At 39.1% G+C, this 18,725-nt stretch overlaps 1 protein-coding gene across 10 annotated transcripts in view; it reads left to right on the top strand.

Moving 5' to 3' along the window:
• Nucleotides 1-279: 279 nt before the first annotated feature.
• The window catches only part of ARHGAP5 (Rho GTPase activating protein 5), a 100,448-nt gene continuing 82,002 nt past the window's right edge, over nucleotides 280-18,725 (top strand). For 8 of the 10 annotated variants that reach the window (XM_036353496.1, XM_036353505.1, XM_036353474.1 and 5 more), the window contains exons 1-2: nucleotides 548-771; nucleotides 13,069-16,950. In XM_036353496.1, the coding sequence (XP_036209389.1) occupies nucleotides 13,240-16,950 (3,711 nt within the window). In that variant the 5' untranslated portion in view covers nucleotides 548-771; nucleotides 13,069-13,239. Of the gene's footprint in view, nucleotides 391-547; nucleotides 772-5,789; nucleotides 5,879-13,068; nucleotides 16,951-18,725 lie in introns of those variants that run through there. The other 2 variants (XM_036353483.1, XM_036353490.1) reach the window with 2 other exon arrangements.

Below are 18,725 nucleotides of genomic sequence, written 5' to 3'. Positions count from 1 at the left end.
GCCAGTGGGTACAAGGGAAAAGGTGAGCAGGAATGGAGTAGGAGAGGGAACCAATGGCTGCGAGGGAACCAATGGAGGGGGGAGGGAGAGGGGCGGAAGCCAATGAGGGAGCCGCTCCCGCCCGCCTGGGCTCCGGAGCTCGCGCCTTTCCCGGCTCCCGGGAGACGAGGGGCGGGGCGGGGCCGGCCCAGCGTGCGGCCGGGGAGGCGTTGCGAGGTGAGGGCGGCGGGGGTGGGGATTTGGGGGGGGGAGGGTTGGGGGGGGGGGGAGGGCAGCGCGGGTGCGCGCGCGCGCGCGCCCCGTCGAGGCCGCGCCGCCGCTCCGCCCCCGCCGGGTGTGTGGCTCGGCGCGCGCGTGCGTTCCGGCGGTGCGCGCCGGGGAGATGCTGAGGTAAAGTTCGGGAGAGAGGGAGAGCGATCCGTCAGCGTGAGGGAGCCCGAGTGGCCGCCATTACTGAGCCCCGCGCGGCGGCCGGCGCCGGGGAAGGGGGGAGGGACGGGGCTGCCGCCGGTGGCGGGGAGGGAGGGAGGGTGGGCGACCCGGCCGCTGGAGCCGTAGGGCGCCAGGTTTCGGGGCGTGTGTGTTGGGGGAGCGCCGGGGAGGTGGCCGGAGGGACGCGGCGCTCGGTGAGCGCGCCGGCGAAGAGAGGCGAGCCGAGAGTGGAGGAGGAGGCGGCGGCGGCGGCGGCGGAGCGCTCCCCAGGAATGTCGCTGCCGCCGCCACCGCCGGGGCCGCTGCGGTTGCGGAGACGGAGGAGACCGACGCTGTTAGGTAGGACCTCGCGACCCCCGCCCCCGCCCCTCCGGGCCTGCCCGCTCGCCCCCTCCCCGCCTGGGACCCCGCCGCCGCCGGCTGTAACCAGTTCAAGGGGCTGGGGCCCCGCGGCCGCGGAGGGAACCGGGCGCCGCGCTCCGTCCTCGCAGGCGGCGCGGGAGGAGGACGGTCGGCGTGAAGGGCAGCGAGGCCGGGGGAAGGGGCGCTTTCTCCACAGGTGACGGGCCGGGGTCGGCGGAGGCCTGGCGGCGGCCCCCGTCCCCGCCAGCCGTGCCCCGGTCTCGGAGGGCGCGCGGGGGGAAAGGAAGGTTGCGGCGTCCGTGGGCCGGGTGGCCGCGAACGAGTTCCACCTGGAAGCAAGCAGGGGGAGCGGAGCGGACGCAGATTTCCGCGGAAACACGATCTCCGCGGCAAACTTCAGCGCCTTCCCGGAGACTCGGCCCTTTCACTTTTCCCGGCCCTCGCCGCTCCGTCCGGGGTCCCCTCCACCCGCTTCCCTGCTGCTGCGGGAACTCGGGGCGCGGCGTTTCGCGAAGTTGCACCGCGCAGCCAAAAAACACCGAATCCTGTCGTGGTAGACTCGCCGGTGTGAGGCTTTGATGCTGAGTTTTCGCCCGAAAGAAGCATCTTGAGAATCTCCCCGTTTTCCACTAAAGAAAAGTCTCGGGGTGGGGGTGGGGCGCCGCGCGGGAGCGCGCGCGCACTTACCCACCGAGAAACACGCTCCCTCCCTCGCCCCCTCCCTCCCTCCCTCCCTCCGCGCTGTTAGACGTGCGAGCGAGGTGGAGGCTCGGCTCCGGGTGCAGCTGGAGCTGCAAGGTGCTCGGGAAGTCAAGGCGAACCCCCAGGACGTTTAGCAGAAAATTCGAGAGAAAAGTTGTAAGGGGAGACGGTTATGGTTGTACCGTCTGACAGACCCAGTGTGGGCCCGTGCTTGATATATGGGGATTTCAGTGTTTTAAAACTAGACCGAAATAGGCGTGCAGATGGTGTGTACGCGCGTTTTAAGTTTAAATTCCCACCGGTAACTGGCTTTTCCCCTTTGTGGTAGGTAAGGGATCGTAGCATGAAAAGAATGTCCAGCTGCGAAACGGTGAAATATATACTTGGGTGTATTTACTGATCTTTGCTTACGCTGCTTCCCACAGGTGTTGGGGGCAGGGGGGTGCCTGCTCCACTTAAGTCCAAAACCGATGTTCATTTGGACAGAATGAATCGTAGAGGGTGTGTATTGGCATCGAGGATCTCATTCAGTACAGGGAATATTTCTCTAGGTACCCACTTAAAAATGGTTCTTTTAACAAAAATTTGATCTAGATGCAACTATTCGGGAAAACATTTGGTTAAGTAAGATATTAGTAAAATGTGTTTGGAGATGTTTCACTGTCAATTCCAATGTATTTGACTTTAATATGGTAAAACTGCTCTACTTTTAGTGTACATACTGACCATATAGGTAAACTAACTAGACAGTTTCTAAATTAAGGTTTTTGCTTCCATTTTAAATTGCTTTCTCATTTACAGTTTTTTTTTTCTCTACCTATTCTTTGTAATTGCCCCACGTTTCTTGTATCTATAGTACATCAAAGGAAGAGAGGAGTGGGTGTAGATGGCCAAAAACTTACATAGGCCTTGGAGTATGCATAGTTAAACATGAGTTATGCCTATGCATGTAACTCAAGAAATAGCACTATTGATCTGTTTGACTTAAGGCAGAAATTAGAATGACACAGATGACACTAGGTAACAATCAATTTGTCATGTGTAAGCTACATTTTTTTAACCCACCTCAGCAGGTCTTTATTTTGTCATTCTTTGTACATTATAAGAGGATTGTCACAGAATTATAATTCTTTTATCAGATTTTTAGCACCCCTTCTCCCATTTAAATTATTCTGGCAATTTAAAAAAATGTATTGCAAAACTACTTACTATCTTAATTGTGTCACATGGTACTTATCCTAAATGTTTCCCCAACCCCTTTCTCCCCCTTCCCCATTTCTGTTTGAAAGGCAGATTTAGTACCCTTACTCTTCTGGAGAAAATAAATTATTTTGACCTGCAAGAGTTTTTAAGGAATAAAATATTGTATTTGCATTCCTATTTTGGAATTGAAGTTGTGGAACAGGTTACAATAATAGTTTTGTAACTCACTTTTTTTAATTGAAGAAAAAATTTTGTCTCATGAAGACCATACTAAATTTACTCTTTCACCATTAGCAGGACTTAAAGTGTTGCCTTTGGTATTTACTTCTTAAATATGAAATGGCATAATAGAGATTTTCTTGGTAGCTACAGAATAAGTTTTAATTGTCACGATTTCAGTTTTCATAGATACTATTTTAAGTCATCTGTTTGGGCTGTAATATCCATGATTTTTTTTCTTTATACACCAAGCAATTATGCAGATACTATAATTGACTAAAGAAGCATTGTGTAGTGTTCTGTTTCACTAATGTCTATTTTCCTAAAAGATGCATGTGAATACATCTAAAGTACACCAGGGGGATTTAGTTTTAAAAGAACTGGGCAGAAACTTTGGTAAAGTGATCCATCATTTGGCGATCTGGGTAATCACACTGTTTAGTGAAGGTTGTTGTATATAATTTTATCAAGCCAGGAAAAGCCATATTTGAAATTAAGGAAAATAGTTATAATGGTAAGAATTTAAAAAAATTTTTGTTGTTGTTAATTCTCACCGAAGGATATTTTTCCCTTGATTTTTAGAGAGTGAAAGGAGAGAGGAGGGGGAGAGAGAGAAACATTGATGTGAGAGAGACATCTTCACATTGCTTGGTTACCTCCTGCATGTACCCGGACTTGCCCTTGACAGGGAATCAAACCTGAGACTCGTAGGTTGAGGGCTGACACTCAACCACTGAGCCAAACCAGCTAGGGCTATAATGGTAAGAATTTTAAATTCAACTTTCATTGGTTTTCTGATTGTTCATTGGACCCCTTAGGGATTTTTCCTGGGTGTCTTGAGACTTTCTCTAACAACCCACCCTTCCAGACAAAAGCAGCTTCTATTTTTGTCTGTTAAATGTATGTAATTAAATATAAGATCTCCTTTGAAAAATGAAATCATCTTCATTAAAAAATTTGAAAGCCTCTGATTTCAGTTATTCATTAATTCAGACTACCTTTATTTAGTACTGACTCTGTGCCTGGCCTTTATAAATTAGAGATGGCTAGCTCAGACTTTAGTTGAAGAGGTAGTTAACTATAATTATAGGAGTAAATAGTTACAAGTACTAAGAGATGCAGAAGAGAATGGAATTTGGATGTTTTAACTGTGGAAGTTTGAATGTAAGAGAGACAATCAACAAGGTTGGTCTTCTTTCATTGTATTTTGAAAGTTGACTGTCCACAATACCTACAGCCAAAATAGGCTGTTAATGTTTTGCTCCTTAAATATCACTGGTATGTGTCACATGGTTAGATACTTAAGCTTTTCATTATGAAGAATTAGCGGTAAAAAGTGAATTTTCATATTTCTAGTTTCATATTAGATTTAGCCTAGTTTATTATACCCCTGACCAATATTTTAGTAAGAAGCTGGGCACTGTGATACAAGGAAATATTAACTATCGCTACCTTAAAAGAGCTTATAGCTTTGTTGGGGAGTTAGACAATTTAGGAATAGTTAGATGCCAGTTCAAGGCAGAGTAAAAAACCATATTTAAGGCAGTACATACTGATTTAAAAATGGTGTTAAGGAATTTAGATAAAGGAGGAAGTTTATTAACTTTATTTCATTTGGAAGTTTTGTAGGATTGGGATAAGTGAGAGAAAAAAGACATGTAAGTAGGTTAGAGACACTGGCCCAAAAACACAGGGAAGTGCAGGATAGATTGGCAGATGAGGCAAAAATATAAGGTTAAAATGTAAGAGCATCACTTTGTGCCTTTATGAGTCAAATTGAGAGATTTGGGGGAAAGTATTAACACAAGGTTAATAGAAGGCATGATCAAGAAATAAATAATGCTTGCATTACTATAGCCACTTTGCTATATTTAGCATTGTTAAATAGCCTAGGAAAAACTACTTTGGCTTATATAGTGTAGTTCATTGTTTTCCTGTTGATCCAAAATTTTGTGTTTATTTTTATACTTACTTTTTCAGAGCCAAGATAATACCTTAGTTTACTTATTTATTTTTTATTTTGGTTGACTAGAGACTAGTGGAAAATTAACATTCCAATGATCTGGGGAATTAAAAAGTCCAACTGTCTGTTCTTTATTAACTAAGTATATAACCCTTTGGATGTTTCTTTTGAGTATTAAATCAAATGGTCTCTTAAATAATTTTCTAAAGTTTATGAGCTTCATTTCATTTCTGTATTTTCGTTTGTCTTTAGACATACTGTTAGCTGAAAGTCAAGTGATACCACCATTTATTGCTAAAACCAATGAGTTTTTCATAAAGAAACACTGACTTATTTGTCTTTATTTCTTACATCTAGCAGCTAATCACCAAACTCTCTTTGTCTTGGTTTGCTCGTTTCAGTTAGTTATGTGATAGTTCAGGAGCTTAAAAGTTTTCAGTATTGGTCCATCTCTTGTGTTTTGTGTCCCACCAATTTTGCGTTCCACTTCCAATCTTTAAAATGTCTTCTTATTGCTTATTACAAGGTCTATCTAATTCCTTTTTGCTTTGAAGACCCTTTATAGCCAGATCTTCAGAAATTAAAAAAAAAAAAAAACACTCTTATTTTTCAAAATGGCAACTGTGCTCTACCACTCTACCCTAATCACACACCTGGAATTACTTCTGTTTTAAATCCAAATTTTAAAGTATTGTGTATGGCTTTTTTTGCACTATGACTGCAGGTTAGAATAGATGTAACACACTGTATGGAACACAAAACCTAAAATATTTACTGTCTGGTTGTTAGTCTATACCCCTTCCTGAGATTCTTACTTAACCTCTTAATGTTTCCATCATTAAAAAAATTGTTAAACCTTACCTAATGTAGTTTGTATAATGAAAATAATGGTTTCCCTCCTCTACAGCATTGCAGTATTGAATATCAGATTACATCCTTTCCCCTACTTCTCAGTCCTCCAAAGTAAGGAGAAAGGACTCAGACCCTGGAAGGGAGGTGAGCATATTCATAGCACTGGTTTAGTGGGCTTCTCTATACATACCTTTGTACCCTCAAAACCTCTGACATGAAGCTAAGCAGATAGTGGCTAAGCCCAGTAAATACCTAATGAGTTGTTTACATAGGTTGATAAAAATGAAATGACCTTTGGTTCTTCTGTTTTCACCACAGAATATGGAAATGGTCTAGGAAGAGTTTAGAACAGTGGTTCTCAACCTTGGCTGCACATTAGAATCACCTGGGAATCTTTTTAAAATCCTGATTTCTGGGCCTCATCCTCCGGAAATTCTCTTTCTTTGTTACTAATGTTGTGGCCCCACCCCATAACAAAGAAACAATTTCCGGAGGATGAGGCCCAGAAATCAGAATTTTAAAAAGATTCCTAGGTGATTCTAATGTGCAGCCAAGGTTGAGAACCACTGTGTTAGAAGAAAGTGTTGATTAAATAATAGGGAAGGCAGTTAATGTGTTTGTGAATGGTTTAGGAGGTCATTGGTTTTCAAATATTTTATTAAGGGAAACTTTGCATGTAGTAAATACTTGAAATGTTAAAAGATAAAAATGGTTAAAAGCAGAATTATCTTTGGTGAGTAGGGCTTGTGGAGCTTCCAGAGGACTGCCTATTTGGAACTTCCTATTTGGAAATACTTCCATTGAGCTTCAGGCTTACTGTTTATAAACCCATAATTTTTGTTAATGAGTAGCCTATAGTTCTTGGGGAAAAAAAATCTATACTTTTTATAAGAATATTCTGTGGTAAATTTTATAAGCCCATAGCAGTATGTGATTTTTTTTTTTTTAATTGTGACTATAAATGTGACTTCAAGATTGCCTGGTGGTTTAGGATCTAAGTCTGGAGATTGATTCATTTAATCATCAAATATTTGCGCACCTGCTGTGTGTCAGGCACTGTTCTGGGTGCTAGGAATATGGTTAAAAAACACAACAAACAAAATCTTCCTCTTAACAGTTTAATCCTAAATCCTACCAAGATACGCTTCCAAGTTATTTAGTTACTACATAAATGGGTGAAATTTTTAATAGATTTTCTTTTCAATTCATCTGATTGTAATCTTGTCTAAAGACTAATTCATAGGAATGATGACTTTTTTAGTATTCCTTTCAACCTTAAGATTGTGTGCTTATATGCTTTGAGTCAAAGGATATATTACAGAATCTGATTGACTCCTACAGGTATTGCATTGTTTAATTACTTAGCTATCTTATATATGTTAAAATGTGTTTTTTTTTTCATTTTCTTTTCTAATTTTTCACAGCATTAATAAATTTGTCAATGAACATTAAGAAAAATAACAGTATAGTGGTATTATACCATATTCATTTTTCAGTACCAGTTGACATTTTTATTCTTAAACTATTCTAGATAAGTTTACCTGAGATTGTGGGATATATGGGTTTGAGTCTTCTCTTTTGAATATGTTTATATAAGGGATATTTTATTTATTTGACTTAAAGAAGGTGGAGTGTGTAATTAAAAATTTCTCTGTAATTAGGTAATGAAAATGTAATTTCCTATAATAAAATGTGATTTTAAAAATGTTTGTGTGGAAAATAAAAATTAGATGGTTGTTCTGGCTGAATACGTTGTTACATATCATAGTCTTCATTCTAGTGGTCTAATTTTTGACTAAATTTTTGGAACCTTAAAATATGTGTATATTCCCTCCACAAATACCTTTAGAAAACCTTTTAGATTGATAAATTACAGCACTACTTTTGTAAACATACTTTTTTGTTTGCCAAAGACTTAAAGAACATTTTTATTTTAATATTTATTAGGACTCATGAATTTATTGAGTAGTTGCTATGTGAGAGACACTGTTCTAGGCTCTTGGGATATATTGATGAAATAAAGATGTGTGCCTTTATGGATCTTTATTAAACCTGAAGTGGGGTGGGGGAAGGGATAGAGTTTATGAAAAGTAATAAAGAGGTAAGTTGTATAGTATGTTAGATAAGGAGTTATGCAAGGGGGATTTTGGTGGAGGGTATTGGGAAAAGTAAGTGCAACAGCAGGAACATGCTTAACATGTCAAAGAACAGTTCAGTGTTTCTTATTGTGACTGGAGCAGAATGAGAGTGGGGCAAATAGAATGAGTGTAGGTCAGAGAGAAAGAGGGTTGGAGAAGGCAGTTGAAAGGACAGGTTTTTCACTTTTAGGAGCCACTGGAGAGTTTGAGCAGAAGAATGAGAGGCTTTGACATATGGCTGCTCTGGTAATGAATAAACGAGGAAAGTGGGTGGGCAGAAACCAGGTAAATTCGTTTAGAAGCCTTGGAATAATCTAGGACCAGAGATGATGGTCAGAGTAATAGCAGTAAACGTAGTGAAAAGTGATAGATTCTGGCTATATTTTGGAGAGCCAGTAGGAATTTCCTGATACTATGATAACTTCAACATTAAAAATATTTTATGAAATCATACTGTTTATTAATGAATGCAACAGTTTTGTGGAAAGGTACAAACAAAATTTTAGTTTAAACCAAAATTACTAAGAATACTTTTTTTCAGTTTCCTAGATTCCTTGTAGAACTAAAAATTTTTTTTTTTTTTTTTTTTTTTTTTTTGCAGAAAGCCACTTCATGTTATTAAAACTCCATTAAAAGAGGCATGTTATGTTTGAATGGCTTAGTAAAAATATCTTTGAAAACTAAATTGTAGAGATAGCTTCATTTCAGCAGACAATTGTAGGACAGTTTTACTTAAATTTCTTATTGTCTTAATTTCTGTAAGGATAGTTAATCTTTTCCTTGAAATAAGGTTATCTAAAGGCAAAATGAGAAACTGCATTGCAAAATATTAAAAGCTTAATAACTGTTCTAATGCTTAAAGTAAAGATTGGTCATCAAGAGACTGCTACTTTTGTCTTGGTTTCAAGAGTAAAAATAAGCAATGATGCTAGAAGTTATAAGAAAATGAGAACAAGTTATGTTAAAGTTACATTAAATGTAGAAAGATATGAATAGATCAACATAAATATTACCATTAGATATATTTGAAAGGAATTTTCAAAATAAACATCCAGCATGTAGACATTGGCCATTAGTTTATTAGTGGAGAGCACAAAAAACAATGGATTCTTTCTTAAGCACAGAAGAAAAACTACCTTGGCTAGTCAGTGGAGGGCAATTTTGACTTGGATGTTGAAGGCCAGGGGATAATTCATGTATTTATAATTCAGGTGTTTGAAATTAAATACCCTTATAACCTATTAGAGCCAACCTCATGAAAGCTTTCTTTCTCTCATGAGGTGGTAATAACATACTCACCTAAACAAATGGCAAAATATTCTTGAGGGCAGGGTGATGGCAATTTTTTTTCTAGTCGAGGGTTTTTCAAACATTTTTTAAAACCTGAAAACACTTTTTTAAACTAAAGCTTCTGAGTTAAGTAAACCTGTAAACCATTAAAAAAAAAGCACTACTCTGTTGAGAGATTTGAAAAGAGAACAACTCTATTTGCCCAATATTATTATTTCCTACCTCTAGGTGAAAGAATTTTTCTACCACAATTCGAAAATCACTATATGGTGATTAATGACATAAGCTTTGAAGCTGACTTAATGGCAGGTAGCCTGCCCAATAGCATTGTTAGAAAGAAGGACATAGATGTTACTTGCTGTATCTAATTGGTAGTTTGTTGTGAATTTGCTGTGAAAACCATAAATGTCACACAAGCCTAACATTTCTAATTTAAACTTTAATATTCATGATTCAGAGACTACTGCTATCAAATTAATTGCAGTGTGTTAAAGCTTCAGTATTAAAATTTATCCTCAATATATAGAGTTTTATTTCTCTATTATATAAAAAACCTTCCAGTTTTCAGTAATCAATGACAGGGTGATGACTTCATGACTCCACTTATCTTCATTTAATTTTAAGGCCCTTTTATTTCTGAGTATTTAAAAATACATTTTGTGGTAGTGTTTTGTTTCTGCTCTCATACTCTATAACTTGAGATACTAAAGTATCTCAGTATGTTGAGGATTATTTTATAGGAGAGCAGAAATGAAGTTTAATGTGTTTGGATAAACATGAGAAATATTAATAAAGGTATGACTGGCAAGGATTTGATTTATAGTTGAAAATTTCTACAATACTCGGGTCCATATGACATTGCATTCTTAACTTCTCTGTTAATAACTTTATCTCTTAAACTGTGGAAGGCAGGGGACTGTCTGAATTGCTCTTCGTTTTCAGAATAGATATTTGTTTAATAAAGGACTTATGTAGTTCTAGTGTTTGTACTATTTAACATAAAAATTCGAAGTAATCACTAGATGTGTTCTTTTGATGTACATTTTAAAGTAATGTTGTCTGCATTTTTTTGTTCTAAATAAGGAAAAACACACCTCATATTCTACCTTTTTTATTTTTTTCCCCTTGATTGATTGTTAGCTATAGAATCACAAACTAATTTTCCTTTTTATCATAGGTTAAGATTTTTAAACAATTTTTTAAATATAGTTTATTGATTTTTTACAGAGAGGAAGGAGAGAGATAAAGAGTTAGAAACATCGATGGGAGAGAAACAATGATCAGCCGCCTCCTGCACATCGCCTACTGGGGATGTGCCCGCAACCCAGGTACATGCCCTTGACCGGAATCGAACCTGGGACCTTTCAGTCCACAGGCTGACGCTCTATCCACTGAGCCAAACCGGTTTCGGCGAGATTTTTAAACAATTTTAACTAAAACCAAAAAACAAGTTAATGGGATTGGATGGCTCTGTCCTGATCTCTTTTACTTACAGTTATTGTGTAATCCGCTGCCAGATAAATATTTCTAAGTCACAAGTCTAATCACATCATTTTTATAAATCTTCAACAGTCTCCCAGGTTCTAAGAGTCAAATTAGGAAACCGAACTAATATTTAGTAAGCACCATTTGTTTGCTAGGCACCTAATATTTGAGAAAAAAATTTTTCTTAAATTTATATAGATAATGTGGCCCCATTTTATAGATGGAGGAACCATGTCTCAAGAGGGTTAGGGCTTAACTGTTATAAACTAGGAAGTAATAGTCCTACTAGAAATCAGTCCTACTTGTTGTTTCCTACTTCTTTTGTTATTCCTTCAACATAGTCATATTTTATTTTTTACAAAAGTGAACCTAATAAACATTTTGTTTGAATTATCACATGGCTGATGCTTTTAAAATTAATATTTAGTTGAGGCTAATAGGATAAACTTTTAAACACAAGAATAAGACTGCCATTTTATTTTTAAATATTTTGCCAAAAATTATAAGGACAGTTTCTCTTTACCATTAGTTGCTAGCATAGCAAATAGTATAATCTGAATAGATGTTTACTTGAAATTGAGATCATTGGAGAAGCCAGCTACTGGGAGCCAGGTGGTAGTTTTTTCCTTACCTTAATTTTTTTCTTCATCTTCTTTATATTCTTTAGTTTACTAGGGTTATTCTGTATGTTAGTGGGCATAACTGAATATTTTCCCTATCTTGTAAAATTTTGATGTGGTGGAAATGATATATTGCTTTTATTTTTAAATATATTTCTACCGATTTCAGAGAGGAAGGGAGAGAAATACAGAAACATTAGTGATGAGCGAGAATCATTGATTGGCTGCCTATTGCACGCCCCACACTGGGGCTTGAGCCTGCACCCCCGGCATATGGCCTGACAGGGAATCGAACTGTGACCTCCTGATCCATAGGTCAATGCTCAATCACTGAGCCACGCTGGCCAGTCTATATTGACTTTTTTTTTCTTTTTTAATAAATTTTTATTGATTTCAGAGAGGAAAGGAGGGGGGAGAGAGAGAGAGAGACATCAGTGATGAGAGAGAATCATTGATTGGCTGCCTCCTGCACACCTCACACCAGGGATGGAGCCCGAAACCTGGGCATGTTCCCTGACCGGGAATCGAACTGTGAGGTGGAAGCTCAACCATTGAGCCACGCCTGGCCTGTATTGCTTTTAATTCAATCTCAAAAGAATGTGAAGAATCTCCAAATAAAATTTATAAGAGACTGATTGATTGCTTCCACATAAGTAACCTAAGTTAAATTACATGGAATTTTTCAAAGTTATTTAATGTTGCTGGTATATAAGATACTTCTTTTTATATTTTTATTGATTTCAGAAGGGAAGGGAGAACATCAATGATGAGAGAGAATCATTGATCAGCTGCCTCCTGCACACCTCCTACTGGGGATCCAGCCAGCAACCTGGGCATGTGCCCCTGACCGGAATCTAACCCAGGATCCTTCAGTCCACAGGCCGATGCTCTATCCACTGAGCCAAACCAGCTAGTGCTATATTTCTAAAAGATTGTCTTGAATATATAATCTTAAAATTCTTTAGCTTGGTGCTGCTCAAAATGTGGTGCACTTCGTAACTCCTCTGAGAGGAAATATATGCAGAAATCAAGAACATTTAGAAACAATTTGACAATTTTATGTCTCTTGAATCTAATAAGAAATTGGGGCTTAGACTTTAAAAAATTTTTATTTTACAAAAGTGGGCTTGTAGATATGGAATAAAAATTAGTTTTTCATCTCAGATAATTTGAGAAACATGTATCTAGTTAAATAATGTCATTATTTGCACTAATTGTTCATTTATTTCCATTTTCCCTTTTACGTATTCGAATATCTTAATTGTCTTTGGGCATAATATTTTATAGATTTCACAGTGTGCTAAAACTTCTTAAATTTTTTTTCATTCTAAAATCTTACTAATAAATTCATATGAAATTTCATTTTAAGGAACAAGATTAGAAAGCAGGTTGTTTGTAAAGTTTGTGAGGGAGTTTTTAAAGCAGCTAGTATAATTTATTTATCACAAAACATAGCCTCCAGTCATAGAAGGCAGGAAAATTGAGGGGAAGGGAAAGGACTGGTTGTTTCCTTAAACTCATAGAAAAGAGTAGAGACAGAATGATCATTTGGTTAATAAGGGCTTATTTTAAAATTTGTGAGATAATAAATTTTGTATTAGTTTAAATGTTAGTTGTTAGAATTGCCTTAAATTTTGAAGTCATTTCACATAACAATAAACCATAGACATTTTATGGTGATTGTTTAAAATACATGTAACATTGTTAACTTGTGTGGTGCTTTGTTATGAATATCTTTAATATGTATATAATTTAATGTATAATTCACGATTAAGATTTGTTCTTTTTCTCCTCTTTCTAGGCAGATGATCCATTTGATGATCTTGAAGACCTTTGCACAAAAATGAGGGAAATACAAAGAACCAAATATAGTTCTGAAATTCAGGATCTATATTTTGAGATGATTTTTTATTTTCGGAATGAGAAGTATATCTGGTTATCTTTATGAATGTAGAGACATGAGAAGAGAGTTATGATGGCAAAAAACAAAGAGCCACGCCCCCCATCCTATACTATCAGTGTAGTTGGACTCTCTGGGACTGAAAAAGACAAAGGTAACTGTGGAGTTGGAAAGTCTTGTTTGTGCAATAGATTTGTACGCTCAAAAGCAGATGAATATTATCCAGAGCATACTTCTGTGCTCAGCACCATTGACTTTGGAGGACGAGTAGTAAATAATGATCACTTTTTGTACTGGGGTGACATAACACTAAATGGTGAAGATGGAGTAGAATGCAAAATTCATGTCATTGAACAAACAGAATTCATTGATGACCAGACTTTCTTGCCTCATCGGAGTACAAATTTACAACCGTATATAAAACGTGCAGCTGCTTCTAAATTGCAGTCAGCAGAAAAACTAATGTACATTTGCACTGATCAACTAGGCTTGGAGCAAGACTTTGAACAGAAGCAAATGCCTGAAGGGAAGCTCAATGTAGATGGATTTTTATTGTGCATTGATGTAAGTCAGGGATGTAATAGAAAGTTTGATGATCAACTTAAATTTGTGAATAACCTTTTTGTCCAACTATCAAAATCAAAAAAACCTGTAATAATAGCAGCAACTAAATGTGATGAATGCGTGGATCACTATCTTAGAGAAGTTCAGGCATTTGCTTCAAACAAAAAGAACCTTCTTGTAGTGGAAACATCAGCACGATTGAATGTCAACATTGAAACATGTTTCACTGCACTGGTACAAATGTTGGATAAAACTCGTGGCAAACCTAAAATTATTCCCTATCTGGATGCTTTTAAAACACAGCGACAACTTGTTGTCACAGCAACAGATAAGTTTGAAAAACTTGTGCAGACTGTGAGAGATTATCATGCAACTTGGAAAACTGTTAGTAATAAATTAAAAAATCATCCTGATTATGAAGAATACATCAATTTAGAGGGAACAAAAAAAGCCCGAAATACTTTCTCAAAACATATAGAACAACTTAAACAGGAACATATAAGAAAAAGGAGAGAAGAATATATAAATACCTTACCAAGAGCTTTTAACACTCTTTTGCCAAATCTAGAAGAGATTGAACATTTGAATTGGTCAGAAGCTTTGAAGTTAATGGAAAAGAGAGCAGATTTTCAGTTATGTTTTGTGGTGCTAGAAAAAACACCTTGGGATGAAACTGACCATATAGACAAAATTAATGATAGGCGAATCCCATTTGACCTCCTGAGCACTTTAGAAGCTGAAAAAGTCTATCAGAACCATGTACAACATCTAATATCAGAGAAAAGGAGGGTAGAAATGAAGGAAAAATTCAAAAAGACTTTGGAAAAAATTCAGTTTATTTCACCTGGACAGCCATGGGAGGAAGTCATGTGCTTTGTTATGGAGGATGAAGCCTTCAAGTATATTACAGAGGCTGACAGCAAAGAGGTGTATAGTAGGCATCAGCGAGAAATAGTTGAAAAAGCCAAAGAAGAGTTTCAGGAAATGCTTTTTGAGCATTCGGAACTTTTTTATGATTTAGATCTTAATGCAACACCTAGTTCAGATAAAATGAGTGAAATTCATACAGTTTTGAGTGAAGAACCTAGATATAAAGCTTTACAGAAACTTGCACCTGATAGGGAGTCTCTTCTACTTAAGCATATAGGTTTTGTTTATCATCCTACTAAAGAAACATGTCTTAGTGGCCAAAATTGTATGGACATTAAAGTAGAGCAGTTACTTGCCAGTAGTCTTTTGCAGTTAGATCATGGTCGCTTAAGATTGTATCATGATAGTACTAATATAGATAAAGTTAACCTTTTTATTTTAGGGAAGGATGGCCTTGCCCAAGAACTAGCAAATGAGATAAGGACACAATCCACTGATGATGAGTATGCCTTAGATGGAAAAATTTATGAACTTGATCTTCGACCAGTTGATGCCAATTCGCCTTACTTTTTAAGTCAGTTATGGACTGCCGCCTTTAAACCACATGGGTGCTTCTGTGTATTTAATTCCATCGAGTCACTGAATTTTATTGGGGAATTTATTGGAAAAATAAGAACTGAAGCTTCTCAGATCAGAAAAGATAAATATATGGCTAATCTTCCATTTACGTTAATTCTGGCTAATCAGAGAGATTCTATTAGTAAGAATCTACCAATTCTTAGGCATCAAGGGCAACAGTTGGCAAACAAGTTACAATGTCCTTTTGTAGATGTACCTGCTGGTACATATCCTCGGAAGTTTAATGAAACCCAAATAAAACAAGCTCTAAGAGGAGTATTAGAATCAGTTAAACACAATTTAGATGTGGTGAGCCCAGTACCCACCAATAAGGATGTATCCGAAGCTGACTTGAGAATTGTCATGTGTGCCATGTGTGGTGATCCATTTAGTGTGGATCTTATTCTTTCACCCTTCCTTGATTCTCATTCTTGCAGCGCTGCTCAAGCTGGACAGAATAATTCCCTAATGCTTGATAAAATCATTGGTGAAAAAAGGAGGCGAATACAGATCACAATATTATCATATCATTCCTCAATTGGAGTAAGGAAAGATGAACTTGTTCATGGATATATATTAGTTTATTCTGCCAAACGGAAAGCATCAATGGGAATGCTTCGAGCATTTCTATCAGAAGTTCAGGACACCATTCCTGTACAACTGGTGGCAGTTACTGACAGCCAAGCAGATTTTTTTGAAAATGAGGCCATCAAGGAGTTAATGACTGAAGGAGAACACATTGCAACTGAGATCACTGCTAAATTTACAGCATTGTATTCTTTATCGCAGTATCATCGGCAAACGGAGGTCTTTACTCTGTTTTTCAGTGATGTCCTAGAGAAAAAAAATATGATAGAAAATTCCTATTTATCTGATAATACAAGAGAATCAACCCATCAAAGTGAGGATGTTTTTCTACCATCTCCCAGAGATTTTCCCTATAACTACCCTGATTCAGATGATGATACAGAAGCACCGCCTCCTTATAGCCCAATTGGGGATGATGTACAGTTGCTTCCAACACCTAGTGACCGTTCCAGATATAGATTAGACTTGGAAGGAAATGAATATCCTATTCATAGCACCCCCAACTGTCATGACCATGAACGCAACCATAAAGTGCCTCCACCTATTAAACCTAAACCAGTTGTACCTAAGACTAATGTGAAGAAACTGGATCCAAACCTCTTAAAAACCATAGAAGCTGGTATTGGTAAAAATCCAAGAAAACAGACTTCCCGGGTGCCTTTGGCACATCCCGAAGATATGGATCCTTCAGATAACTATGCGGAACCCATTGATACAATTTTCAAACAGAAGGGCTGTTCTGATGAGATATATGTTGTCCCAGATGATAGCCAGAATCGTATTAAAATTCGGAATTCATTTGTAAATAACACCCAAGGAGATGAAGAAAATGGATTTTCTGATAGAACCTCAAAAAGTCATGGGGAACGAAGGCCTTCAAAATACAAATATAAATCTAAAACCCTGTTTAGTAAAGCCAAATCATACTATCGACGCACACATTCAGATGCAAGTGATGATGAGGCTTTCACTACTTCTAAAACAAAAAGAAAAGGAAGACATCGTGGAAGTGAAGAAGATCCACTTCTTTCTCCTGTTGAAACTTGGAAAGGTGGTATTGATAATCCTGCAATCACTTCAGACCAGGAATTAGATGATAAGAAAATGAAGAAGAAAATCCACAAAGTAAAAGAAGATAAAAAGGTAAATTTAATTTATCACCACTAATGTTTATAAAGATGCTTGTTTTTACCTTTAACGCAATTTTTTTTTTATCAGTTTAATGGATTTGACATCAGTGAAAACTTAAGCTGCCTTATGTCATTCAATACATAAAATGACCAGCTTTTTAAAATTTCCAGAATATTTTGTGAGGGCAATTTTTTTTTTTTTAGTGATTGTATTGAATTTCACTTATTTGTGCTTTATCTTCTTTGGGTAATTTTATTTCATATTCAGCATGGAAATTCTGGGTGAATATATTCTCTATAAAAACCCAGATATAAGGTGACTTTGTGTTTTGTTTTTCTGTTTTGTAAGCATCCCATTTGTCTGGTTTTTCCTTCTGAGCTATCAGTTTTGCAGTATTAATTTTATATACCTATCTCACTCAAGCATATTAACAGTACAGTAAAACTAATAATTTGTAGTCTTTTAAATTTATTAACTTTTCAGGCAACTTTTTTGTGGATCGTGGTATACTGCCTATAGACTTGGAGAAAGATTTCTTAAATATGAATTGTAGAATTCTGTTCAAATAGCAGGTTTTTGTCTATTATATTTTAAACTAGAGGCCCGGTGCACAAAAATTTGTGCACTCGGAGGGGTCCCTCAGCCCAGCCTGTGCCCTCTCACAGTCTGGGACCCCTCAGGGGATGACCACCTGCTGGCTTAGGCCCACTCCCTGGGGAATTGGGCCTAAACTGGCAGTCAGACATCCCTCTGGCAGCCCGGGAGCCCTCGGGAGATGTCCACTTGCCAGCAGGGAGCAGGCCTAAGCTGCAGTCGGACATCCTTAACGTTGCTGAGGAGTCGGGAGAGGCTCCCACCACCACTGCTGTACTGGCAGCCATCAGCCTGGCTTGTGGCTGAGCCGAGCTCCCCCTGTGGGAGCACACTGACCACCAGGGGGCAGCTTCTGCATTGAGCGTCAGGCCCTGGTGGTCAGTGTGTGTCATAATGACCAGTAATTCCCAGTTGTGCTGTTAGGGTAAATTTGCATATTACCCTTTTATTATATAGGATAGAAGCCTGGTGCATGGGTGGGGGCCGGCTGGTTTGCCCTGAAGGGTGTCCCGGATCAGGGTGGGGGTCCCGCTTGGGTGCCTGGCCAGCCTGGGTGAGGGGCTGATGGGTGTTTGCAGGCTGGTCACACCCCTTTCAGGGTGGGGCTCCCCACTGGGGTGCCTGGCCAGCCTGGGTGAGGGGCTGATGGCTGTTTGCAGGCTGGTCAAGCCCCCCGCAGTGGGGACCCTCACCCCATGGAGGTTTGGCCAGCCTGGGTGAGGGGCTAATGGCTGTTTTCAGGCTGGCCATACCTCCTTTAGGGTGGGGGGTCCCACTGGGGTGCCTGGCCAGTCTGGGTGAGGGGCTGAAGGCCATTTTCAAGCTGGCCAAGCCCCCCTGGCGATGCAAGCTCCCAGCCTCTCCTTTTTTTCTTTTTCCTTTTTATTCTGGTGTTTATTTACCTTCTACAATTGAAACTTTATAGCCTGGAATGGAGCTCAGAACTGGCCAGGGTGGGCGGGAGGGAAGCTTGGCTTTCTCCATTGCCAAGGGCAACCCAGGGCTCCAACTCCGTGGCCACGGCCAGCTGAAAGTAGGTATCGGGGGTTTATTTATCTTCTATAATTGAAACTTTGTTGCTTTGAGTGGAGCTCAGAGCCGGCTGCGGCAGGCGGGAAGCTTGGCTTCCTCCATCATTGGGGCAACCAAGCCTCTTGCTTGCTCCAGCTCCATGGCTGCCAGCCGCCATCTTG

The sequence above is a fragment of the Myotis myotis genome, unplaced genomic scaffold, assembly GCF_014108235.1.
Source record: "Myotis myotis isolate mMyoMyo1 unplaced genomic scaffold, mMyoMyo1.p scaffold_m19_p_1, whole genome shotgun sequence".
Lineage (NCBI taxonomy): Eukaryota > Metazoa > Chordata > Mammalia > Chiroptera > Vespertilionidae > Myotis > Myotis myotis.
This window is presented reverse-complemented; position numbering and strand designations above follow the sequence as displayed.